This window comes from Choloepus didactylus, chromosome 3 (assembly GCF_015220235.1).
Source record: "Choloepus didactylus isolate mChoDid1 chromosome 3, mChoDid1.pri, whole genome shotgun sequence".
Lineage (NCBI taxonomy): Eukaryota > Metazoa > Chordata > Mammalia > Pilosa > Megalonychidae > Choloepus > Choloepus didactylus.
Window position 1 is genome coordinate 153,133,653 of NC_051309.1, and position 27,898 is coordinate 153,161,550.

Genomic DNA, 27,898 nt, shown 5'->3' on the forward strand with positions numbered 1-27,898 from the left:
ATTCCAAAACGAGCCGAGAGATCACTCTGGTGGGCACTCTTACGCACACTTTAGACAACCCTTTTTAGGTTCTAAAGAATTGGGGTAGCTGGTGGTGGATACCTGAAACTATCAAACTACAACCCAGAACCCATGAATCTCGAAGACAGTTGTATAAAAATGTAGCTTATGAGGGGTGACATGGGATTGGGAAAGACATAAGGACCAAACTCCACTTTGTCTAGTTTATGGATGGATGTGTAGAAAAGTAGGGGAAGGAAACAAACAGACAAAGGTACCCAGTGTTCTTTTTTACTTCAATTGCTCTTTTTCACTCTAATTATTATTCTTGTTATTTTTGTGTGTGTGCTAATGAAGGTGTCAGGGATTGATTTAGGTGATGAATGTACAACTATGTAATGGTACTGTAAACAATCGAAAGTACAATTTGTTTTGTATGACTGCGTGGTATGTGAATAAATCTCAATAAAATGATGATTAAAAAAAAAAAAATAAAGGACATGAAGAAGAGCATGGCACAGGATATAAAAGACATAAAGAAGACCCTAGAAGAGCATAAAGAAGATATTGTAAGAGTAAATAAAAAAATAGAAGATCTTACGGAAATTAATGCAACTGTAGGCCAAATTAAAAAGACTCTGGATACTCATAATACAAGATTAGAGGAAGATGAACAACAACTTAGCCTCCTTGAGGACCACAGAACAGAAAATGAAAGAACAAAAGAAAGAATGGGGAAAAAATAAAAAACATCAAAATGGATCTCAGGGATATGAAAGATAAAATAAAACATCCAAATTTAAGGCTCATTGGTGTCCCAGAAGGGGAAAAGAAGGGTAAAGGTCTAGAAAGAGTATTCAAAGAAATTGTTAGGAAAACTTCCCAAACCTTCTACACAATATAAATACACGAAGCATAAATGCCCAGCGAACTCCAAATAGAATAAATCCAAATAAACCCACTCCAAGACATATTCTGATCAGATTGTCAAATACTGAAGAGAAGGAGCAAGTTCTGAAAGGAGCAAGAGAAAAGCAATTCACCACATACAAAGGAAACAACATAAGACTAAGTAGTGACTACTCAGCGGCCACCATGGAGGTGAGAAGGCAGTGGCATGACATATTTAAAATTCTGAGAGAGAAAAATTTCCAACCAAGAATACTTTATCCAGCAAAACTCTCCTTCAAATTTGAGGGAGAGCTTAAATTTTTCACAGACAAACAAATGCTGAGAGATTTTGCTAATAAAAGACCTGCACTACTTCAGACACTAAAAGGAGCCCAACTGACAGAGAAACAGAAAGGAGAGAGAGATAAAGAGAATTTTAACAGCCATATATAGAATATTACACCCCAGGTCACCAGGACACACATTCTTCTCTAGTGATCACGGATCTTTCTCCAGAATGGATCGTATGCTGGGACATAAAAACAAGCCTCAATAAAATAAAATTTAAAAAAAAATGAATTTGTTCAAAGCACATTCTCTGACCACAATGGAATACAAATAGAAGTCAATAACCATCAGAGTCTTAGAAAATTCACAAACACCTGGAGGATAAAAATGAGAGGGAGATGAAAACATTCATGGATAATCAAAAGCTGAGGGATTTCATCACCAGTAATCAGTCCCATAAGAAATGCTAAAGGGAGTTGAGCAGGCTGAAAGGAAGGGACACTAAACAATTGACTGAAACTACATGAAGAAATAAAGATTTCCTGTAAAGATCACATGGTAAATATAAATACCAATACTACTGTATTTTTGACTTATAACTCCACTATTTACTTCCTACAGGATCTAAAATACATAAACTGTAATGATAAATCAGTGGTTTTGGACTCAATGTAAAATATGTTATTTTTGACAAGAACTACATAAAGGTGGGGGAATGATGGAGTATAGGAACATAGTTTATGTGTCATATTGAAGTTAAGTTGGTATCAAAGAAAAACAAGATTGTTATAGATTTAAGAGGTTAAATTTAAGCCCCATGGTAAACACAAAAAAAGTATCAGAGAATATGACCATAGAGATGAAAAGTAGAATAGGGGTTCCGATAAGTGGGGGAAGTGGCAATGGGGAGTTAAGCAATGAGAGTAGGGTTTCTATTTGGGGTGAAGGGAAACTTCTAGAAATGGATGGTGGGAAGGTGATAACATTACAACATTCTAAATGTGATTAATCCCACTAATGGAATGCTAGGGAGGGGGTGGAATGGGAAGATTTAGACTATATATATGTTTCCACAATTGGGAAAAAAAAAAAAAAAAGACAGTCTAAATAGATGACAATCAAATGCCAAGGATGATACTGGATGGGATCTGAGGATGGAGGAGAGGAGGCTCAAAGGGACACAGATGGGACACAAGAAAAAAAAAAGGAAATATAGAACGTAAGCTTTATATCAGTGTTGAATTTCTTGAACTTCTTAGCTGCGCTTAATGAGATTGCATAAAAGAATGTTCTTGTCCATGGGAAAGGTATATGTGAATTATATTGTTTGTTCAAAGGTATGTGCAGCTTGCTCCCATATGTTAAGAGGACAGAGCAATAGATGATGGATGATAGGGAGGGAGGGAGGGAGAGAGGGAGGGAAAGAAAGAAACGGCGGTGTGACAGGATGTTAAAAGTGGTGGATCGGGGTATTGGGGGAGGGGGGTCGGGGTATGATGGAGTTCTATGTATGGGGTTTGTACTGTTTTTGCAACTGTTCCTGTAAGATTGAATTTATTCAAAATAAAATTTATTAAATTTAAAAAAAGAACATTATTATAGTTGTACAAATAACTATAGTCCATGGTTTACATTTGGGTTTAGTGTTTGTGTTGTACACTGGTCATACAGACTCTGGAAAGAGAATGTCTGGGTTTGAATCTCTGTTCTGCCATCATTAAGCCTGACAAGTAACCTAAACTCTCTGGGACTCAGCTGCCTTATCTTTTAAATGGAAATAATAATTATGACAAGCTCATAGGGTCATTGTGAAAATTAAAAGACATGATTAAATGCAAAGCATTTAAAACAGTGGCTGGCTCAGAATCAGTACCCAGGAAATGTGAGCTATTCGTATTATTAATCAACAGGATCATGGAAGCCATGGTCCAGACCATGGAAAATTCGGAAGCCACGTAGGTGGTATTTAAATGAAGGGCTTAGACGCTGGAGCTGTCCCATTTTGAGGTAAAAACTAAAAGTCTACATAGAAGATGTTTCTAAATTTCCCCCTAATTCTTACACATAACTTCTTTCTCTGAATCAGACAAGTATTTTTTTTAATCAAATTAAGTCAAAGTTCATTTTAACTGCAGTATATATTTTCAGAAGGTGAAGGCAGAAAAGCAGGTAGATTTTGTCACCTTAATTTCTCTTGGTCCTGTGGAAAGAAAAGCTGAGTCTCAGTCTGCCATAAAGGTGATACAAATAGAAAAGAAAGGGGAAGCAGGAAGAATTTTCAGGCCAATGACTAGTCAGTACAACAAGTAAAAGAGCCAAAGTCTAAACAGTCATTTATAATCAAAACAAAACATCCTAATATTTGTCATGTTCTAATGAATCTGCAGTGGTGGAAAAGGAACCAATAATAAGTCTAAGTAGGTTATTAGCTGAAACACAGGCACAGGAGATAGAAAAGAAAAAATTAGCTCAGGAAAAAAAACCTTCTGTCTGCAAACTTAAAACCAAGCAGATAGGTTTTGTTTCATTTTGTTTAAAAATTCTTTTTTTAAACAGTGCATCACAGCACTAGAACCACCTGTGGAATACCCAGGCCAAAAACCAACATTAAACTCAACCACTTCAGTTCTATTGCCCCTTAATTTGATTGGAGCCATATTTTTCCACCTTGGAGTTGTAAGAGAATACAAGTTGTTAGCAAAACACTCTAAGGCCTCATTTTGAGGCCTTCTCCTGTCTTTCCAAATATGTGTCAAAGTTACTCAGAGGGAACCAAGAGAAAATATGCTTACCAAAAGACGGGGAGCAGGGGGCAGAAAAACGGCCATGTGTACATGAATATGCTAAATAGTGTTCTAAACCTGAAAACACTTTTGTTATTTATTTTGCTTAATTAAGATAACCAAAACATTCTAATTTATGGAATTGTTTCTTTAGAAAACATGCTGTTAAACCTAACCATGAAGCTACACCTCTTTAGAGCTTGTTTGCATAGCTTGTGAATCCTATAATTCAATACTTACTCTCACAATTTTATCTGCCCAAACAAAAAACTCTAAAGGAAATTCAACTGAAAGTGATACCATATTATGTTGTTTGATGTAGTCTATTAGTAAGATATTGAGGGTCTAAAAAAGTCCTTCTGAGGGTCACCTACACATATCTGCTACAAAGGTCAGTAAACTACAGTTTGCATAATGATTTTTTTAATAACCTGATTAGAATCCTTGGGATATGATTATGACTTTTTTTGTCTTACAAATCTTCATTAAGATATGGCATTAAAAACTATGCCCTGGTTTCACTATTGGGTGACAGATGGCTAAGTGCTGATTGAAAGACAAGAGAAAAATGGCTTCAACCAACTGAAAGAAGTGTTTGCAGGACAAGGATATAAGCCACAATTAAGGGTAGTCCTGAAATTCAGGACTAATGACATAATAGCAACACGATGAAATGTCTCAGCCAATATAGTTGAGGTCCATTTAAGAAACATTTATTGAGTTCCTTGTATGAGTCAGGACCGATCCCTCCTCTTAAGATGCTCACCACCTAGTTTTGTTCACTCACACATAAGAAGCACAGGACAAGGACCATATTATAGGAGAGGATGATGAGGAAAAAGGAGGCCCAGGGTTCTAAACAGAAAGGACCAGCAGATTAAGAAAAAGAATTAAGAAAATCTTTTCATGTCTTACTGACTGGTCTAATTTTATACACATTATCCTAGCATGGCACAGGAACTTACATGTTAAATTTATAAACCATGATCTACTAGACAACACCCTCCAGTCATATCAGTGGAGTTTCTGTTGTGGTGGGGGCCTCTAAGTAGCCAGAAAGAAGGGTGCTGGATATTCCTAGAATTTAAAGTAGTTCTAGCATGGTTACAGAAAATTACTAAAAGTTTGCATTTCAAATTATCTGTTTCCTTCCTAATATAAAGTCTCCTTACAAACCAATGTAATCAAACCATTAGTTTTGTGGTTCTAAGAAATTAAGAGATTTCCTCCAAGTCACGTAGTTCATTGTGACAGAACCTGAACCAGACCCGATTTCTTGGCCCCCAATATAATGTTCTTTCAGTTAGACCAAACTGCTTCTCAGACGTGAAGATGAGAGCCAGAAACTGAAGTGCTGGTGGGAGCATTTGTTTTATTTGATAATCAGAAACTCTCTGGAAAACATAAGACAGATAATAGAGCTATCCAGAGGAAGTTACAGGCTTGCTGATTTAGCCTTGGAAACCTACAGCACAGGCAAGAAGAAAAATAGGGCAAATTCTCCAAAACAGCAGACCTTCCCAGAGACCAGGGCTGGTGTATCCACCTGTCTCCGCATCAGAGCACAGCACCCAGAGGACACAAGGTAGAGCCATCGGTGAAAAGGATGGGATGGCCCAAGCACATTCCAAGGGGCCAGCAGGGGATTAGAGGGAGAAGCTCCACTCATGGGCTTCACCTGCAGATTCAGAAGCTGCTTCTGCTTGAGGACCCAGCGCAGAGGCAGAATGTTCCTTGGAATTTGTGCAGAACCACAAAGGTGGTCAGGAAGGTAGCAAGCCAGGAAGGGAAGTTGGAGTGGAATTTCCACAGGCTAGCTCCAAGAAAAGTGGAGAAACTTGCCCTCTCAGTATTTCAAAATCAATTCTAAGTAACGAAGAGTCAACATCCAAATGTCTCTTAGCATTCCTTGCGCTTACTTATTTCATTTTTTCCCTTCTTCTTCCATCTAGCTTTCCTTTCCATGGCCCATCTCCTCCACCTCTGCCGTCTTCCTTGCCAGTTTTAGGAGTGGCTGTGCTGGTTGGTGGCTCCAGTGGAGCTAGGACCACTGGGCTCAGCCTACTACCCCCTGTACCAGTTCAGGGGCTGTGAAGCAGAAAAAGGTAGGCTCAGTAGGTCATCTGCCCCTGGCCTCCACTCAAAATGAGACCTTCTGGCTGTTTTCCACCCTTCTGAATTCACATATGCTATATCCAATTTCTAGTTAAGACAACAGAGATGTCAACATTTCCATATGCTTCTCCTCATACTAAAGTACCATCCTTCTAAAGGTAGTTTAGGTCCCCAAGAGATTGTGCGGTGACAGAGAAGCAGACCTTGTTTACCAAGGAGATGCCAGGGTGGGGTCCAGGCCAATATAATCATCTAATCATCATCGCTGTCCCCAGGCTGTCCACAGCTGTGCAGCTTGGATCTGGCCTCTTCCTGGCACGCATGCTCCACTAATAACAAGCTTAGGAATACAGAAGAGTGCAGCACACACTGGGTGAATGCACATACTCTCTTGCCCTTCTCTCCTGTAAGAATAGTTAACCAAGCAAAAGGTTCAGAAAAAACTGGAGAAAGAAAAGTTCTCATTAATGTATTGACACTTGCCTCAAAGCTTGGCCTATCTCAACAAGTCACTTTAGTTTCACATATACCTGGTTCCTCACAGGACAAATAAAGGAAAAACAAAGACCTTTCAGTAACTATGCTTCTCACAGCTGTGCAGTCAAGAGGCAGGAAAGACACTTTTTATAACTTCCTCTGGCACTAACTAAAAACTCTGGACTTCGGGGAAGCTATTAGAAAAAGGTTAAATATGAGACCAGATAATGATATGCTAAGTGACTTATGTCGGGGTTGTTTGAACACTTCTCAGAAGCAATTGCTATTGAGAGTTGGTGACCACTTTAAAGAGCTCTGGAAGAGGCAAAATCTGCAAGCAAATGCTTCTGTGAGGCCCTGGGAGGAGCAGGCTGAAGACTTCTTATTTTTTACAAACATTCTTGAAAACATTTGTTCTCAGTTCTTTAATTCAAAGATTACTAGCTACCCATACCTAGTAATTATTTCCTATATGTGGCATCTTTTCCTGTATTGTTCTTTGTTTAATTTTCATTCTACAAAGACATAGCTTTACATACATAGACGTACCCTCCCCCTTTCTTTCATTGTAAGCTATAGGGGGTTTGGGTCGACATCTTTAGGTTTGATATTTAATTTATTCTGAACAAATCTGTAAGCCAATTATTTAATAGTATTGTGATAATAAGAGTTTACTTCAAAAGTCCTATTTTTTGTAACTTAAAAATTAGTATGTAACCTTTTCTGCTTCCTAAAACTCGAGCAGCCCCCTTATAAAATTTGCAGTATGACCCAAAGCACCTTGTGCTGTCAATTACAGGGTTATAAACATCTAGCCACCAAAGCTATCTGATTGGCTTAACGTCCCCTGGTGCTTTATAATGATAACTACATAGTATATAATTGCATGGTCCCCAGAAGATACTTATAATTGAATCACAGGGCATTTTGTGAATGTTTAGGACAGTGATTAGAGGACCACAAAGTGATAATACTGCAACTCTCACCAGCTAGAATGAAGCACCCTAAAAATCAATTTAATTTCAAGTCCTTTGGATATTAAATAATTATAACACAAATCACAATAGGAGGAAGTTTTTTTTAATTGAACTGCCCCCATAACCCATGGTGATTATATTTCTTAATAGCTTATAAAAAACACAGTTATATTTTCAGATTCATAGTTCTTCACCCAAATGAAAAAGCTGTATGAGAGTTGGAGCATTCAGAATCCCAGTTCTACTTTTGCTGTTGTCACCTACTTATTTGATGTTCTAGTAAGTGAGTTGAGTCTCAGTGTAGCTCACTTGTCCAATAAATGTGCAGCATAATTAGAATGTCAAATATTGGTTTACCAATATATCGGTTTTACCAATGTAAAACAGCTATAAAGATGTTTTACAAATTTAATTAATTAGAGACAAGGATACCTCATCTACCCCAAATTCCCCATGTCTTAACACCTCAAAATGTATTACTGTTTCTTACCCTCACCTTTTGTAAACCCTAAGGCTAACTGAAAACTCTGGACTTTGGGGAGGCTATTAGAAAAAGGTTAAATAAAGGCTATTAGAAAAAGGTTAAAATCTTCCTTTCTTTCTTCTCCAGTTTCCCCTTCTAGCTCTCTTTCTTATTATTCCCAACTCACCCCTTCTGCCATCTCTACCATCACAGGGATTTATGGGAGTTGTAGTAGGAGCTTCAGAAGTTGCTGTGGCTACTTATACTGCACAGGGCAAGGATGTGGAAGACTCAAGTGTAGGACTTCCTCAGTCATTAGCTTCTTGATTCCATTTCTTAAAAGGGAGATAATGTAAATATTGTCCCCCTAACAAAGGAAGCATGGGGAAAGTAAAAGCAGAAGTCCTCCTCCCTTGACTTTGACTTGTATAAACACACTATCAAGGACACAACCACCCTAGCAAGTAAACAGAACACAGCACTCCAGACAGCCCTCTGGATGCTTTGAATCAGTTCCCAGGAACAGGCATAAACTTTCCCAACCCCTGAATGCTATATAGTAAGTGTATATCCCCTTAACAAAAGATTTTTATGAAGATCTAATTTCCTTCACCTAAAAACATTTTTCCAAGGCCAGTGGTCAAAATTCACTTGGTAAAAATGTAAACCCTAAGGCCTGAAAAACTATCAGTTCCCCTAGTAGAGCCCCAGCATTAAAATATAATCTCTGCAAGTAAGGGGAGGATTGGGGAGATGGGCTGCTCAGGGTGTTCTTTTTACTTTTATTTTTATTCTTACTTTTATTATTTTTTTAAATAATGAAAATGTTCAAAAATTGACTGTGGTGATGAATGCACAATTATATAATGATACTGTGAATAACCGTATACTTTGGATGATTGTATGGTATGTGACTATATCTCAATAAAATTGCAAGAAAAAAATATATATATAATCTTGGATTAATGATTAGTAAAACATCACAGAACTAAATACACATATACATACATAAGTATGTTTTCCAGTGCATTTGGCATTGTAATGACTCTTGTTCATGAGAAAAAGATTCACTCATCCCAATACCATACCCGACCTTTACTGGTGACTCAAAAAAAAGGTTCCTTAGAGACCAAGAATATGGTTGATATTTGGTGTCCTTGATTAGAGAATGGACTGCCCAATCTCTTCTTTTAGCTCCTGAAATAAAAATATTCTCATACAGAGCACACAATAGCACAGGCTGCAGCCTTTCCTCGTGGAGTGCGATTCGCTCAAAGACTTGCCTTCTGCTATGTTTGCAAGAATCACTCTCCCAGGATCGTGTAGCCCTTTGGTGTTAAGAGGAAAGGATCCAGAATGGCTGGCCATGACTCCGCAGAAGTTGAAGTCAAAAAGGATTCCAAATGATGATGTTCCTTTGGCCAACACGGAGCACACTAACAGGACAGCCAAGGGAGGTCCCACCAGAGGAAAGTGGAATTAATGAGTCTTTTTATGCACACACACATGCCAGTTTCACACATTTAGAAAATAGACCCATGTTAAGCAAGGGCCTATTTTAGCACTGTCTTGTAAAAACTAGATAGACAGGTTCTCTCTCCATTCTAGCAGCAGCACTGCCCCTAATATACTTGCTGGTTTTAGCCATTCTAGCCTTAATATAGAGAGGTAATGTGTAAAGTGCATCTGAAAAGCATTAAAAAAATTTTGTTTCACTCTCACAAGAAGTATTGAGCACCAGTGAAATAAGACATCTAATAATTAATCGGCATTCTCATTCCTGTGGAAATTTTTCCCTTTGTGATCTGGCCACTGGGGTGCTATGCAAAAAGATCCCAATTTATATTCACTGAACAAATGATTTGATTAGTGACCAAAGCAAGGAGGCGTGCACACTCTCCAACGTGAGCTTTTCTGCGTGACCAGAGTCAGCCACCATACAGCATGGCTGGCATGGGGCCAGTGCCCTCCTGCCAACGAGGCTAGAAGTTTCTGAAGAGCTATCATCCACCCAGTGCTGGAAGAGTTCCCCAAACAAAAGCCGGCCACTGAGTTCAACAACTGGCTTGCAATGGTGCCATATGCTTCACAATATTGCCCTGCTGTAACACTGGGGCCTGTCTCCAGAGTTCCCGTGCTGCACAGCTGTCAGCCCGGGAGCTGTTTTATCATTATTTTCACTGTTTTATTACTTTTCTGGGAATTCAAATCAGTGTAACCATGCTTGATGCACCGGGTGAAAAATGGTGTCTCCCTCCCCTTCCTCCTTCAACCTAATGAATTGCCATCTTTCATATCAAAGAATAATGAGCACCAAACCACATAATATTTATTTATGGAACAAAAGACATAGGAATGGAAAAGGGGGAGAAAGCAGAAGCAGCTCCTGGGTGTGGCTAGAAGAAAAGCTGGACATTGTAAAGGAGCTCCTCGATCTGATCCCTGGTGATATTAGGTTCAATTTCTCAGGAAATCCAAACATTCGGCATTCCCCATCCTTCCGTTTGAGCCCTCTTTCAAGCAAATCCCTAGTGGATACTAACAGACCCTGCTGCTGAGAGCAGACAGTAACCAAATGTAACCAAATGCAACTTGGACTTGACTGTGAACTGTCTAAACATCTTCTTTCTGGGTTACATTCCCCTGAAGAGCCTCCACTCCTCTCTAAAGAACCTCCTCTCCTCTCTCTTCCCAGCAATAAGCCATTATACCCCAGAATGTTCCAGGTAGATCCTTTCTTCCCCTATGTCATCGTCACCTCCACTGTGGATGAGGGCATGATTTGGCCTGGGGAGGAAGAGCCACAGAAACAAGGGGATACCAGATGTTTGCTTGCCTCCAATGACATGAATTTTACCCCTTCCCCCTTTTTTGTCATAATCTAACCTTCACAATCTGTTCTACAAGTTTTCTTTTGAATCCAGAAAATAGAAAATAATGTGCAATAGTAGGAATAATTTAACCCAACCCACGATTAATCTTTTTTTCTACAGTCGGTTTAATTGTTCTCTTTGCAAAGGATCTCCAAATTGGGAGGAACAAGACGGACTACTAAGTCAAGTTAAAGGTGAATGAGCCAAGTTTCGTAAAGGCCACTTCCCCAAATGCATGAACTGCCAAAGTGAAAGGAAAACTATTCTTTAAAGTAAGATAGCTATGAAACAATGGTTCCTCAAAACGCTTTATGCTCATGCTAAGAGAGAGGTTAAAGTTAAAGGGCACCGTGAAGAACTTAAGGGGCTTTTGACACCAGGAGCTGAGTTGCTGTTTCTTCCTCCTATCTAGAAAATATTACTCAATATCTTGAATTTCTCCATTTAAAAATTCTATTTTGAAAATGAAAAAATAACAGATTTTTTTAAACTATGAAAAATGTCTAAATCATTTTAAAAAATCACAAAACAATCTACTTCTTCCTATAACCTGTGCCACCCATATGGCTGTGAATTTTAACATGGAAAAATTTTTATTAGGGATGATTTTCCTCAAACCCAGTAATCGAGTCATCTTCTTGAGCAACTTGCTTGTTTCCTCTTTTTACAGTCTCATCTCTGTAAGTCTGTCAAAGCTAATTATCTCTCTTCTCAAATTTATTGCTCTTTGGTGTATCATAAACACATATATTATGAAAAGTTGAAGAAAATAAGTGAAGTGTGCATTACACTGTGAAGGAAAAGATAGACATAAATAATTGTTCAAAGTATCCACTATCTTTGTTAGTGGAGTAATGAAAATGGCGTTAGAAAAAGTGGATGAGAATATCAAAGCCAGTCTGCCCTCCATGAGGTAACACCAGAAACTCCTACACCATCACTTTAGGGTACAGAGGGAAGCAAAATTCTCAGGCTTACAATCTTTTGACATTCCAGACCACAGAAAAACACGAAGCCTACGAAACCAGTAACACAAACAACCTGTGCTGGAGCCAAGGGAGCAGAGACATGATTCTCACAAGCAGGCACACACACACTGTCATCAAGTTCCGTTACATGCAACTATAGTTACATATTCCTAAGTACTCCAATTCCAATCTCAGACCACAAATTTAAAATTAATAAAAGCCACACACCCCCACCCTAATGATTCATATCAAACCTTTAAATCTACAGAGGATCAAACACTGAAAAAGCAACAGCCCATTTGAATCTCAATAGCCTGAGTGCTAGCTAGATATCCCTGGTCCTCAAAGTACCAATTTGTCATACTTTGTCATCCCCAAAGTTACCACTGCATATACCTAGATAACTGTGGGCTCCAGAAGTATTCCACTTTAACAAATACCATCTGCCAGAAATAAATTTTGAGTATGTTTATTTACTGTTACGACAAACGACTTTTTCAAATATTCCTTCAATATTGTGTGGGAATTAAGCAACATGAAATCAAAATCTAAAATCATTGTTTCCATGCTTCATTGAAGAAAATGAACATGTTTTTAGAAATTCAATAGCAGCTGCAAACCACTTAGGAATTCCTAGTTAAACTGCAAAATACATTTTTGACCATTTATCCATAACAACTTGTAAGCTGAGAAAGTTGCTTCTTTATATAAACCACCTCTGTTTACCAAACATTTGAGAATCTCCTGGTAAAGGGCTACTGCACAACATGAATAGTAAGAGAATGTTACAATTCACCTCCCCAGAATGAGGTGCTGATCCACGCACACCACTGTGAGGAAATACCTTAAGTGATTAAAGATAAACAACACCTGCATGCTTTCCAAAGCAGTCCACTGCCGTAACCACACACTCTCCTTGGGAAAGAAGGAGAGAGGATGGACTCAAATACCACAGTAGATTAGAACTGGGAACAAAAGGAGCAGGAAACAAGATGGGAACATGTAAAGGGAATGTGTATGTTTTATCTCAGCTGGGAACTTTGACATTATTATTGCTTAGACATTCTAAAGCTAAAACACCAGAATAAACAATTAAAACAATTTTATCTAATTTCTTTTACTTAGCATCCAGTAAAAAAAGATGTTGTAAATCTGTTGAGCTCTGACATATGTCAAGTTTCTTGGCATAAATGTTGACATTAATCCCCAGATACTCCTATTTATAAATTCATATCCACAGTTATTTAACGCTCTTCATGGCTATTCTGTTAGAATTAGCCTTGAAATTTCACATTTTTCTTTAATAAAAAATCAACAGGTCTGACATACACACAAGATATGTTATAAAAAACAACCTTCATAATAAACTAAAACCTCTTTCTAGTCATTTATTACCTGTTGTTTCTCATTTCTGGACTTTCAAAGAAAATTAAAAAATGCTTTCTAAAGGAATTAGAAATTAGAAGTTTATTGCAGCATAGCCATAATCTCAAGAGCCTCTGAAAAACAGTTCTTATCTAAAAGTTATTATAATGAGATATCTATGAAATAACCAATATTCAAAACAGATAACCATTTATCTGCCTAAAATCAATTATCGAGGTAAATGTTATACTACATGCAAAATGAAAGGCAGTTGTCTACCTTGTATATAAAGTCATCCTTAAAAGAAAACACTAACGCTAGAAATTAAAGAAGCAGATCCTGGAAAAATCAGAAGCAAACAAAAACAAGAAAAATGACATTCTGCAGAATAATGGTAGAGCAGCTAAACTAAACAGAGAAGGAAAACTCAAAGGTTGACATTTTGTCACATGAGCAGAGCAGAACTCTAAGGATCCCTTAGTTCATCATATTGGATGGCCTAGTTTCAAGATTAGGAGGCAAGTATCTTATTTTATGTATACAGCCAACTCTTGCTATGAAGCTATTGAAACAGAAGACATCCAGCTGTCTTTGTCCCTAAAGCCTGCGTTAAGTACATACCTGCATTAACTTAGCTCTGCCAAAGGGTTTTTTTTTTCTCGCCAAGATACTAAAAGTGACAGAAAATGGCTGCTGCTGATCAGCATCCAGGTCATAGACAGAAGCATAACGCCTAGTGTATTGGAACTGTATTGGTAGAGAATGACCTGTAAAGTTTAGGAAACAGTCCCCCTAACCACTTACATTGCCTCCCTTAGTCTATTTCTCTGACTCAAATCACTGCCACCTACTCCTTGCACAAATTTCCAGGTCACCGTGACAAAGATGAAACATGAGGCAGTGGTAAAGGAAAGCGGGAAAGGATGAAGGGACACCTAAGGCCAGATATATCTGAGGCCAAGTGGAGACTTCAAAGGTAAAGCTGGAATCCTCATTATAAAATTGCAAAGACCAGCAGTCCCACATACCTTAATCTGAGTTCCTGTTGAACGGATCTGAATACCTAAAGAAAAGCCAAGTTGGTAAGAACTGCACCTTGGGAGAGTTAGTAGAAAATGCAGTTGCTCACGCAACTTTTGCTATTCAAGAAAGAACACTTCAGTCAGGTGAAGGCAGAAAAACGTAGCCGCCAAGAGCACAGATTGTTCCAGCTATGTAAAAAAAAAAAAAAAATATATATATATATATATATATATATAGGCTATAGTTATGTTTTTCTCAGCATAGGAAAGCTGCTATGAAAAGGTAAATCAAAATCAACAAGAACCATGACGAAGGGCAGTCTTCGGACCACCCCAGCACACGTGTATAATGAAAAGTGATAGGACTTCTCACTGTCTAAACAAATGCTATAAGGGGACTGTTGAAGCAAAGTCCATTTTGATGCATTTTCTAGTTGGCCAAGTCAGCAGGTAGTTATTACCATGTTACACAGATGACTGGATTAGTCAGGGTAATTTAACCTGTAGGAAGTGGCAACTCACAAGCCTGAAATTTTTATGACCACAGAAACCTGCACCCACTCATACTCCATGTACTGTACCACAAACTGAAATACATTTTACAAATAAAGCCATTCCATCAGGACTGTGCAACAGAGAGCTCAGGAAAGACAAAGATAACTACAAACTTGTTCAAGAAAGTGAATTGCCCACTTTTATAGAATGAACAGGAGCTGGTTAACTAGGCTCCTACTTCAATAACCTCCACTTTAGGATCAAATGAAAAGAAGGAACATCATTCCTGCAAGATCTGTTGTTTGCCAGGTGCACAGCCTTGAGAAACTGATATTCACATAAGACTGAAAAGAACACCACCATTTAATAGAGTCAATGACTTTTTTAAACTATAGCCTTAAAGAGACAATTATCATTTGCCCAAAATGGATTATAGTAAGATTCTGGTGTTGTATTAAACCACATTGGATTAAGAGATTTTTCTGCCAACTTTTTTTCTGTTTATACATACTACATATACAAAAGAACCTTAAATGCTTGCTACAGAAATGCTCACATATGTGCAAAGGTTGTTCATGCAGTGACTTTAGTAAACAAAAAATTAGGAAGTACCAGGCAGTCTACCAATAAGGGATCATTAATAAATTATGAAATATCAATATAGAATGCTACATAGCAGTTAAAAAGAATGAGTTGAGGATCTATATTTATAGACTTGGACAGGTCCTCCAAATATATTCAGTGGAAAAAGTGAATCTCAGAACAATATGTATAATATGATTCCATTTATTTCAAAAATAAGTGTGTGATTATATACAATATAGAAAATATATGTAAGAAAAAAAGAAGAAGGTCTGGAGAGATACATTTCAAATTGCTAACCATTGTAACTAAGGAGGGAAGTAACACTGAAGGAGGGCTGTTACTCTCTAACTTGCTTACTTTCATTTAGTAATTTATTCAACAAATACTTACTGACTTCCTACTATGTACAGATACGTCCTTTGCTAGTTATGAAGCTAGAGAGATGAATAAATAGACAAAGTCCCTGTCCTCATCAAACTGGCATTTAATTTCTATGTTGTTTAAATGTTTATAATTTAAAAAAGAAGAAAGATGATGTAATCACTTCTCCAACAAATTCCAGCCAAGAGAGCAACTTTTGCTGGAACATTCCTACTCATCAGGGCAGTCTACTGCACCTTTATACAGCTTTAATTCTCATAAAATTGGGTTTTTAAAAAATATTAAGTTAAAGCCTGGCTCCTAGTAACTGCCAACCACAGATCCTAAATTTATCCCCTTGAGGCCATAAAAGAGCACATCCAATCCTTTCTTCACACGACAGACATTCAAGTATTTTAAGAAAGCAATCATATCACCCTCTGAATCAGACTAAACACCTCCAGGTCTTCCAACTGTTCTTCATGTGACATAGTTTCAAGGTCTTGCTTCATTCTAAAGTTCTCCTCTTTGTCTAATTTCCTCTAAATGCTTGCTCTCACACCCCAGTCATGGTGCTAGAAGTGTCACCTAGTCAAAAAAGAAAGACAGACAATGATCTGCCTCACTTTGACTACCATCCTTTAATCTTATTCTCCACCGTGCCAACTAATCCTCTCCCTCCACCAAATGATTTGCAAATAAAATATATTTTGTTATAAAAAAGCAATGCTTGCAAAAAGACACAAAACACTAGCACCCTTGAGATTTTCCTAAATGCTACATTATTAATTCCACTAACATGTCCTACTAAAACCACAAATACCATTTCATAAAGTTAACCTGAAACTATACCCTACTGCAAGTCCAATGAGTGTGAGGAGGCCCTGTTCACCCCTGCCCCCCCATTGCCTAGAATTCTGCCAGAAACCTAGTGGTTGCTCAACACATATTCATTAGACCTTGATTTATGCACGCTTTATGCAACTTGCCCTCGGGCAAGAGGCAACAACGAGGTGAAATGGAAGTAATTCCTAAAAATATGCCCAGCATATAGGTAGCACCATTAAGTCCTGGGGACTCTGACATAGAGTAACTCATTTGATCCTAACAGTCATCCAGTGAAGTAAGAAGAGTGAGTACCATTCACCCTGCTGATAGGCAATGAGCAAGAGACAGAGAACCACGAATTGAAGAGCTGAAACACGACATGGTTAGCTAGGACAGAGCCCAAATGCAATATGGTGGTATTGAGTTGAATAGTTCTTTGTTGTGAGGGGTTGGCCTGTGCACTATAGGATGTTTAGTAACATCTCTGGCCTCTACCCACCAAAATCCAGTAGCACCACCTCCTGCCAAGTTGTGACAACCAGTGTCTTCTTACATTGTCCAATGTCCCTGAGGGTGACGGAGCAAAATCACCACAGGTAGAGAACTACTGATTTAAAGGAATCCCATAGTAAATCCATTCAAATGGCAGTAGTGGTAATTTACAAGAGCATGTAATTATTTTAAGAATATGATTTTTTTAGATACAAACAATATAGCTATTCTTGAAAATATATATTCAAGTTCTGCAGGTTCAGAATAAAGCTATCAAAAGTACACTTAACTTCCATAAACTTCCAAGGCAACAGGACACTATCTATTCACCACAAATAAGCAAAAATAATTACCTTTTATGTTTATCCACCCTGCCATCCATTCCAGATGCTTCTTCTAAAATCCTCCTCCCTCCTTTGCCTTTCTTACTTTACCACTGTTTCTTAAAGCCCTTAATGGGTACCCATCCCTGTAAGTTCACTCTCAATCATTGAGCTACATTCCGCATCTAGCAAACAATCAAAGAAAGGAAAATAACCACTGTGAGAATAAGGAGCACAAGCAGAGCTTGTCTTTTAGAGCTGTGCAATCCTTTTGAGTCACTGTTGCCCAAGTTAAATCTGCACAATGGACTCAGCACTTGGGTCTTTTTCTTTGAAGGAAGAGAAGCCCCTGCCCAGGAATGAGTGTTCTGGAGGTGGAGAAAAATACTGTGAGAAGGAAGAAGAGAAATATAGTAATGTATCCTAAACACTTTAACAGTTGAGGGTTGGAGGTAGAGGGGTCCCAAAACACAAAACATCAAACAACCAGATTCTACACAACATGATGGAGATTTATGGAGTTAGAAAGGAAAATCTAGAGATTGTTAGTTAAAAATTACATATTTCACTTACATTTTCAGTTCTTAGGCTATTCCAGAAGTGGGATGAATTTTATTCATATTTTTAAAAATTCTACTTCAGCATAAAGGTCATTTGCAAACCAATGGGAGGTCCAATATAATTAAAAGAGGTGCCTAAAACTATTCTTAAGGAATCACTTTCCTTATGCCAGAGGACGTACTCCAAGTCTTTTGAGACTTTTATTAAATTCCCCCAAGAATAGTATGCACAGTTCACCTTTAAAAAAAACTGAGCCATAGTAGTAATTTCCTCTTCATCATCTACATGTGTGTATGTGGCTCTAAGTGAAAGTTGCTTATCTACAATTCAAAAGTCCCTTAGCTGTGTAACAGATGGAATAGCCAGGTAGACTTTAAAAAATAATCATGAGTTCCTTCAACCATCCACTCAATAGAAACCCCGTGATCTTTCAGTATAATACAACAGGCTCTCATCTCCTTTTCTGAGTAATTTTATCCAACCTTATTTCTTTAGTTCTTTAAACTTTTTTCTTAGGTTTAACCAAAAAAATTGAGAAATAATCAGTTCTGGTGATAGCTGATTTTGCAGAAGCTAACATTTCCAACTTAATACATGAAGAATGAATTCTGGCATACATCTGTCTTAAAAGTTTGCTGTATTTTTTAATGAAATCTTAATTTGAGGGTTCTTACAACTTGGCAGTAGATTTGTAAATCACATTTTTTTTGCAGATGCCCATGTAATTTAATTGGAAGCAACAGGAAAGTAAAGCCATATTATTTGTCTAAATATCATGAGACTGTAACTCAGCCTAAAGCTGCTGAGAAGTCATCCACCATTAAACCTAATACTGATTAAAAAGCAAACTGTTATCGCCTAAAAAAACTGTCTAAAAGAATGCTGAAAATCTACAAAGGATATATATTGTCAAAATCTTGGACCCAAGAGTGCAAGTTTGCATTTTAATTTCTGTCAAGCCCTACAGACTCTGTACCAATATTGCCGAATGGATGAATGAATGAATGAATGAATGAAAATTCAGTCTACTCTCTTATTATTTGTGCTAATGAAGAGTAAACAGTGTATAAAATCAAACCCATAATTAATCCAGAATTGGTTTTATTCCGATGTTTCAGCAGTTACAAGTTCGGAAGCACCAAAATTAAATGTCTTCTCTTCTTATTGCTTCTTCCTACTCTTTGGGAAAGGTGCTAAAAGAGTGAGTGGACATGACCAAAGGTTGGCAGCAGGAGGGGGAAGGAAAAAGAAGCAAGCAGCTACAGATCTAAAAACTCAATAATCAGCCTCTGATAAATAGAGTAAAAAATGCATAGCTATTTGAGAAACTTAAAAAGAAGATATTATGAACATCTTGGGGCTGAGTTTTACATAAGTTCCTCTTTAAAGAGTCTGATGATGTCCAATAATTGATTTCACAGTCCTCTATGATGTGTAATGTGGAAAAATAAGATAGAATTTAGCCATCTTAAGCTCAAGAATACAGTACAGGACTGTTAATAAAAAAACATACAGCACTAATCACAAATAAAATTCCATACTTCAAGTGCATTCAAGAATCACAATGTAATGTACAAAATGGTTTCTTGGACCAGATCCCTTCTATGGCACCCAGCACCAAGAGAGGGAGAAGTAAAGAAAATAAATCCCTACCACTATCTCAACTGAATGGAAAAGCCCTGTCAGAAAAGCTTCTTTAACAACAATTAGCTATTGGTTTCAGAGATATTTAGAAAATAACTCTATATAACTATTTTAATGTTTAAAATTCTCATCCTTCGTCTTACAGAAATGTCATTTTACAGAACTACTCATTTTCCTCATTTCAGGTGGCAGGAAATCCAGAGAGATTCTAAAGCTTGCCTTTAGAATTCTAATGGAATAGATGAAAAGTACCTAACATTCTACCTGCCTGAAAAGTCAGCTTTCCTTGGGAAGGAACTCAGCATGAAGAGCATTTTGTAGATTATGATTAATAGTTAACTAACCATGCTTCTGCTCTACTGATCTCTGGCTGCCCAGTACCAAATAAAATGTACCACAACTAAAGAACATAAATGACAAAATTAAATAAGCATTTAAGCTTTAAAAAAAAAAAATGCTTCCTGAGAATTAAAAGAAAAAGAAGATGTGGGAAAGCACAGGAAAATGAAATTTCAAAATTTTTTCACAAACTGAAGGCACACCTTATTGTCAACTTTGAAAGGCTTTTCAAGAAACAGTCAGTCCTTCACTCATGAGAGCGAACAGGATAAACCAATGAAAAGGCTGATGGAGGAAAGATTTAAAAGTGGTTTGGTATTACAAGCTTGCCAAAAAAACCTGAATACAGAACGAGTAATTTGCCTTCATCACTATAAGAATTGGGAAACCAGGTTCATTTATAACGAAGTCTAGAACTGAACTATGTTGACTTTCTTGGATCTGTTCCAGGAAGTTATGAGAATATTTTGGATGGGTTGCAATTTTCCCCAGCACTCAGTAATTAATATGTTCATTATCACATGAATCCTATATGATAAACTCTTTAGAGAAGGGTCACATGGATTCAATCCATAAGCTGTATATAAATTAAGCACACTCTGAAAGTTATGGTAATGCAAATACAGTGAAGAGGTTATGAAAACAAAACGAGTCTTACCCAGTTTAAGAAAGACCACTACCATTTTGAAATTCTGAAAAAAACATTTTCAAAATGCTTTGTGCCTAAATGATTACAACATTCTCAAGTCAATCTATATTTGGACTTGAAAATGAGCTTTCAAACTCATTTAAATTTACTTTTAAAAATTTTTAACCAGGACCTCAGCTCCAAGTACAGCGAATGAACTATTTAGGAAGACACATTTTCTACTGAGACTAGTTCTCCATGGTGAAGTCAAAGTTCCCATCAACTCTTTGCAGGTAGGGAAGCACTATATAAATAAAGTGGTGGGGGGGGGGTGCTGATGGAGATCATTTGACTACATGTGCACAATCCTTCACCTGAGGTAAGGCAGCTTCAAACCCAAGCCTGTTCTACCTGTGTGTTCTCTGAGGGAGATCTGCAGTGCGTCCATATCCATTGGGGACCCACACAGAACCCAGCCCCCCTCTGAAGCAGCCTGGAGTAATGGAAGATTTCTCTTTTACCTTCTCATTGGTTTTTTGTTTACTTGCTTGTTTTTTGGTTGTTTTTAATGCCCCCATATTTGCACATGTATAAGATAAGAAGACAAATCACAACAGGTAAAGCCTCAAACTTGCCTTCTTAACCCAAGCCAAGCAGAAAGAGAACTAATGATATTTAGTACTTTGGACATATTGGTCCTAGAAGGTAAACAATAGCAATAAAACATCTTATTTTTATCGTCACCATTATTATTATATGGCTCTGGTTGATCATAGCTTTATTTTAGGACTTTCTTAATAGCTCATTCTGAGACTGAAATTTAATTGCCCAGAGCCCCACCAGACACAACTATAATCCAGCAGCCAAAGATCAACATTTCCTTTGCAACCTTTATTTCAACAGTTTATCTCACACACAGACTCAGGTTAAATTACTCTTTTATTTCAGGGGTCAATACGAATTTTTAAACTAATTATTTTTAAAAGAAACGTTAACTTTGTAGAGGATGATGTTAATTTTCCTTTGTGTGTGTGTGATACATAGAATTTACACGTAACTCTTCCCTTAAGATTTTAAGGCTATTCATTTTCATAACATTCATCACACATACTTCCCACTGATATCAGTGGGAGATGACACAACGAGGTAGAAGATGAAGCTAGAATATACTTCTATTCTGTACCTAGCCTTGGCATTTACAGATTTTTTAACCAATAATGCTAAATTATTGCCATGAATGAATAGGAAAAAAAATCTATTTTCAGGCAATCAATTCTCAAGTCTGTTGTTAACTTGCTAAACTGGGAGTCACTATGAAATTTACTATTCAGGTACGCATTATCTTTTCATTTTCAAAAGTAACCCCTGGCCTAGATTTGCTGCCTCCTTCAAGGTAACGTCTGGATCCTGAGCTTGTTTCCACCTGCGGGTTGTATCAGAACCCGCGCGCGCACCCCGAATCTCCCTCCACCCATCCGTGGCCGATATGGCACCCTAGTGAAAACATGACCCAAACAGGAAAACTTTCTGGCCGCAAACTCGACTCCTTTCGCCCGCGGTCAAAAGCTACCCGGCATTATGAAAGGCACTGGCTTTTGTTCCAGCGTTGCCCAGCTAGCGAGGTAAGCGCCTCAGCAGTCCTTCATCCCCAAAAAGTCACGAGAGATTCCGTAGGACTGAAATTTTGTCGCCTCACGAAAGAACCCAATTTTTTACGCAATCCTTGCGTGTGGGGTGTACACGAAAAGAAGGCATGGAGACAGGATGAAATTCGAACTGCCTTTCAATTCCACTCTGGTCTCAGGTTTAAAAAAGTGAGTCTCATCATCCGTGGAAGGGCTTGCGTGTACATTTACAGAACTCAAGAGGGGCAGGAAGTGGGGAACTTCTTGGACCAGGAGATAAATGGGTACGGGAGATACAGTCAAGATGTAGGTCCGGTTCGCCTCCGGGTACAATGAGAGAAGCTAGTGTGTCAGTGGTTTTTGGCTTCCTGTTTGTAAAGCGAGAACCTCCTTCCCTGCCTCTGTGACTGCCGTTCTTCCTCAAAACCGAGTCCGCCTCTCCTTCGCGCTCAGGGTAGGCTCCGCGACTGGGGGAAGGGGGAGGCGGAGTGCGGCGAGGCGGGGGCGGCCGCGGAGCGGTGGGGGCGCAGGGCCGCGCAACGCAGCGCCCCTCCCAGCCCAGCAGCCTCCCAGGCTGAGCAGGGCGGCGAGGCGGACAAAGCGCCTCCCGCTCCCTCCCCCACGGCCGCGTTCCAAAAGGGAGGGGGTAGGCGGGCAAGAGGGGATGTAGGAGGAGGAAGAGGAGGGGGGAGCAGGAAAGAGGGGGAAGGTGCTGCTGGCGGGACTGGGCAGAAACGCGTTGAGGAGGGAGGAGAGGGAGGAGGGGCTGGGGCGGTATCAGAGAACAGGGAGGAGGAAAAGATTCTTGAAGCCCAAGATAAACAAATTGTTCCTCTTCACGTGTGGGGTGGGGGAAGGTGGGAAGTGAGCGCCGCGGCCTTCGCTCCCCTCCCCCATGCCGGCTCTTTGTCATCGAGCGCCGGCCCGAGCTCCCCGCGAAAGCCCGCAGCGGCACTGGCACCACCCCCCGCACCAACGACTCCTAGACGGGGGACCTGCGCGATTTATAAACCGCACACCGAAAGGGCTGCCCTTCTCGGGCTCTGCGCGGCGGAACGAGGCACGGTCTGCACGGGAAACGGGCAAGGGCGCGCGGCCTCCTCGGGCTCCAGGATTCCCATCGCCCAGCCCACCTCACACACACGCGCGGCGCGGGAGACGGCGAGGTGGGGTGGGATGGGGGTGCAGACACTTTTCCCAAGCTTCCGGCCTCCCCCAACCCAGAAAGGAAAAAGAAAGAACCGGAGAGAGGAGATAAGAGAAAGGAGTCTACCCTCAGGGTTGAGGGGGTGGGAACTGCGCTTCCAAAGAAGTTAGCCATTGGCTGCTCATCCTACCTCGAACCCACCCACCCAGCCATTTAAGCCTTTTTCACCTCCCCGCTATCTTCCACTCCTCCGGGTTTATTAGACATACCCGGGAAGTTGGCGGGGCGGGGGGCGAAGCGGAGAAGGCTCGTTGCAAAGCAAGTTTAGGAGGAGGAACGGAGAAAATCCTAAGCGGAGTTGCATGGCGGGGACTCTTGGCGCAAGCCCTAGGCATAGCTCTCCTTTCCAGTCCCCGACGGACCGTTCACCCCACCCTCGCGGCGGCTCCACCTGCCCAGCGAGCCCGGGGTCTCCAACGGCGAGCGGAGCGCACCCGCGTCTCGCACCCGCGCGCGCTCCCGCGACTACGGTGGCTACCCTTGCTTGTCTCTCACCCACTTCAAAGTTCATTCACAAAACTCTTACACTTTCTCAGCCCAAAGTGGATGAGGTGGAGAGGGGAGGCAAGAGCCTCTCCCTTTTTGCCTTCCTCCACCCTGGGGTTGAGGGCTGGGTGCCCGCCCAGAATCTGCGAGTTGCATCAATTTGTCCCTGCACCCGCGGATGTACTGAGAGGGGTGGGCGAAAGGGGACCCTGTCTGGGGAGGCAAAGCAGCGCTGGCGAGGGGTGGGGTGGGAGCAGTTGAAAAGGAGGGGCAAGATTTCAACTCTGGGTTCACTCTCTTTCAAATCGGTATCTAAGAAAGTGGGGGGGGGGTGTAAAAAAAACTTTTCCAGTGCCCTCACTCCGACGCTCCTCGAGGTTCCCTCCGCCCCTCGCAGTCGTGGACTGGCTTTTCCCCTCTCGGGCCTTCTCTCCCCAAATCTGACAACCCTGACAGATTAACAGGTAGGGGCGACGGCAGCTTTTACCCTCAGAAAAGTTGACGTTAACCCTTCAGCTTCAGCCCACCTCACCCACCGTACAAATCAGACCCCCACACCCCAATGTGAGAAGCCCCACCCCCCCCACGCGCGCGCCCCATGCCCGCTGCCAGTGCTCCCTCACCATGATCAGCGTGTGATTCCTCCTGCTCCGCTGAGGCAGACTCCGCATCTTGCTGAGTTTGTTCGGGTGCTGCTGCTTGCCGCCGCCGGTACCGGCGCACGGATTTCTTAGCCCTCTGCTCCAGGGTCCGCTGGTAGAGGCTCACGGTGTCCCGGCGCTCCAGCTCCAGCTGCTCCACCTGAGCCTGCTGATACCTGTTCTCACAGTTGACGTGGTGCCGCCGGCAGCCCTCGATGCGCTGGCGGAGCCGCTCGACCACGGTGCTGTGCTTGGGGACTGCCGCCGAGCCACCGGCGGGGCCCCCGGAGCCGCTACCGCCGCCGACAGCGGGGTGATTGCTACTCGGAGCAGCGGGAGTACTATTGGGAGTATTATTCACACCGATCCCGGCCCCTCCGAGGCTGCTGTTCAGGCTACTGTTGATGCAAATACTACTGCCATTCGCGGCAGCAGCGGGGGCTGCGAAATCCCCCATCCTGCTCCCAGGCACACTATTTTGGAAGAACTTTTTTTTATCCACCACCCCCTATCAGGCCTCCTCCTTGGGTCCAAGGATTAAAATAGTTTAAGTGGAACGCGGGGGAGACGCAAGCACATGGGATGGAAACAGCGATCCCGGCGGGGCGAAAAAAAAGGGGGGGAGAGATTTTGGGGTGGCTTTTTTTGTTGTTTCCTTTTTTAAAAACTGTAAAGCTCGAGGGGAAAAAGGAGGGAGGGTTGTTATCGGAATACCATCAGACACCTATCAACAAAAAGAATCACAACAAACTGAACCAGCAGCAAATCGGGTTGCAACTCAAGGGGTGATCCGCTCCTCGCCTGCCTTCTTTTTATAATCCATTATTTTCTAATAAATTCCAGGAGATTTCCGGTGGTTGGCAAGCATTTTCTCCCTACGTACCGAAAAACACACCCCATGTACACACACAAGCATATGCCTCCGGTGCGGACACGCGCGACACACACTCCACACCGCTCAGAAAACGGCAAGCTTGCTATTGCATTTTCCTTCCACAAAAAAGTTTTGGTGTTTATGCCGCCCGTGTTCTCAAGTACTTTGGCTGCTCAGTTGCATTTCACAGGAACCTAGATTCGAATCCTTGGGCTGGGGGAAGTAAACACATGGACAGTCCGAGGCGACTGCAAAAGTAGATCGGTGAAGTCCTTTGCAAAACGCCGCGCGGAGAGCAGCCCCTAACGCTCGGCTGGGCTGCCGCTGCCGCCGCTGCTCCTGCCACCATCACAATGATCAACTGCTCGCCGCCGCCGCCGCAGCCGCCTCCTCCTCCTCCTCTCGCTCCTCCACCTCCTCCTCCATGCCAGCGGAGTGATATCAGGACGCGCGAGCTCAGTAAACACGGCAGCGGCGGCGGCTGGAGGCCGTGAGACAAGCCCGGAGACACCGCGCAAAACCCGGCCCGGATTCTCACCCTGCTGGAGCGGGCGCGGTACGCACCAGCACCCGGCTCCCGCCTCCCTCGCCTCCCCCACCCCTCGCCGATCCCATGCCCCAAACCTTACTACTATCCTGACTGGGAAGCCGGAGTTTCCAGAAACAAGAAAAAGAAAGATTCGGGAGCAAATCAACTTTTGACCTGTGAGAGAATGAGAGTGATGTGTGTGTGTGTGTGTGTGTGTGCGCGCGCGCGGCCGCGCATGGTTGGATTTTCTTATTCCAAACGAGTTATCAAGTGAACCCAAGTTGTTGTTATACATTTATGCATTATGTTGCAGCACTGTGCATGACCAGGCAGCAAATATTAAAGATTCACAGCAGTTGTGTTTCACCCTATCCATGTGGAAAGAGAAAGGCCAGTAAGTGACTTGTTTTTAAAACCCAGGTACTAAGTCCCGGCTAGTAATAACCTTGCTTATGGACATTTGTTCAAACTCTGGGCAAGTCTTAACACATAAATACCGAATCCTGAATAAATAGAAATAGGCGCAAAAAGTACTGGAATATTATTTAGTTCGCTGTACCTAATGATTGTTGTTATTAAGGGAATTATTGTTTTTGTTACTCTTGGAAAAAATTAAAGTAAAGCAAGCAGGGACTTGGAGGTGAGACTAACAGTACATTTTAACAGAGTGTTTTGAACATTAGGTGCTTTTGACAGCAGTAATTAAGGGTCCTTCGTAAATCAAGTGGAAAGATTGCAGATTTCATGGACTAGAACTATAGGAAAAACACAGCATTTCACAGTTTGTCATGACCCAAACAAAAACATGCAAAAATAACAGGCTTACATTATTGCTGGATATATTTCTTTCTAAGTGAATTCACGGTAAGTACAATTAAACTGGAACAGTGACCCCAGAAAGCAATCTAGACATTCCTTTTTATTATGGTGAGTCATATTTCCAGATATTGAGAATCTAAAACAAAACAAAACCAACAACCAAAAAAAAAACCTAAGGATCAAATATAATATCCTTGATCTTGATCTGAATTTAACCCATTGCATGTACATAATTTTTTAAAAAATTAAAATAGAGAAACTGTTAACGTTTTTGTGAACATCAGTAGGACACAAATCTTGATTGTGAAATGTTAATAATAAACCCTCTGTATTATCTCAATAAATCATATAGAATTATTTTTAGGGTAAAATACACCCCAGTTTCTAAACATAGCCAGGAATAAAAGAACTTTGGATCTATGGGCATTAGGCATGAGAATCTGATTTAAACCCTCCTCATTTCTTGGCTTTGCAGATTAGCATAGGATGCTATTCTAACCTCATATGTCAGGGTAAGAGCTGTATTTTTCTTCATTAATCAGTCTATATGGTAAACTATTGTCTTTACATCCACATGGATTATATGGTAAGATGGGCAGCAAAATATTGATTAACATGACGTGAGGCTACCTCTAAGTAGTAAAACAAATGTGAGAGAATATCATTTATTGAAGTTTATATATATTTTTGGAGGGCTATTTAGTTAATATATATAGCCTCTGTGTGTATTCAACAACTGTGCCTTCAAATCTCAGCCAGAAAATTAAACTGAATTAGTTCTATAGCAAAAAGTCAGTTCAAACTCTGAAAACACAGAAAATTTAAGAAAAAGAGGTAGCAGAGTGACCTTGTCTTTATCATATATTCACTAAATAATGTCTCTATTAACTCAGGAACACATGGCTTCACCACAGAGAGGAAGCTGGACTCTGCATTCACTCTGCTCTGTCTTCTTCGCTATAGTTTAGTTCTTATCCCTTTTCCTACCCCAACGGTCAGCATCACCCACATAAGACTGCAACTTGATTGACAGAGGGAGCAAATTTGAGGATCTTGAGCATTGGATAATCTTGGGTTCTACTAGCTTTTTCCTGTGATTCAGAATTTAATTTTTCCTTGAGAGTATGTCATTCTGGGAAAAAAAAAAAAGAAAAGTAGCTCTACCATATTTTCCCATAAAGTTGTTTGCCCCTCCTGTCATGAAGGGAAAACAAAATACACAAGCATTTGCATCTCTTTC

At 40.5% G+C, this 27,898-nt stretch overlaps 1 protein-coding gene across 1 annotated transcript in view; it reads right to left on the bottom strand.

Annotated features, from left to right (window-relative positions):
- The window catches only part of MAML3 (mastermind like transcriptional coactivator 3), a 440,660-nt gene extending 414,954 nt beyond the window's left edge, over positions 1 to 25,706 (bottom strand). Inside the window, 2 exon segments of the mRNA XM_037830699.1 lie at positions 24,419 to 24,511; positions 24,513 to 25,706. Of these exon segments, the coding sequence (XP_037686627.1) occupies positions 24,419 to 24,511; positions 24,513 to 24,893 (474 nt within the window). The 5' untranslated portion in view covers positions 24,894 to 25,706.
- Between the last annotated feature and the right edge of the window lie 2,192 nt (positions 25,707 to 27,898).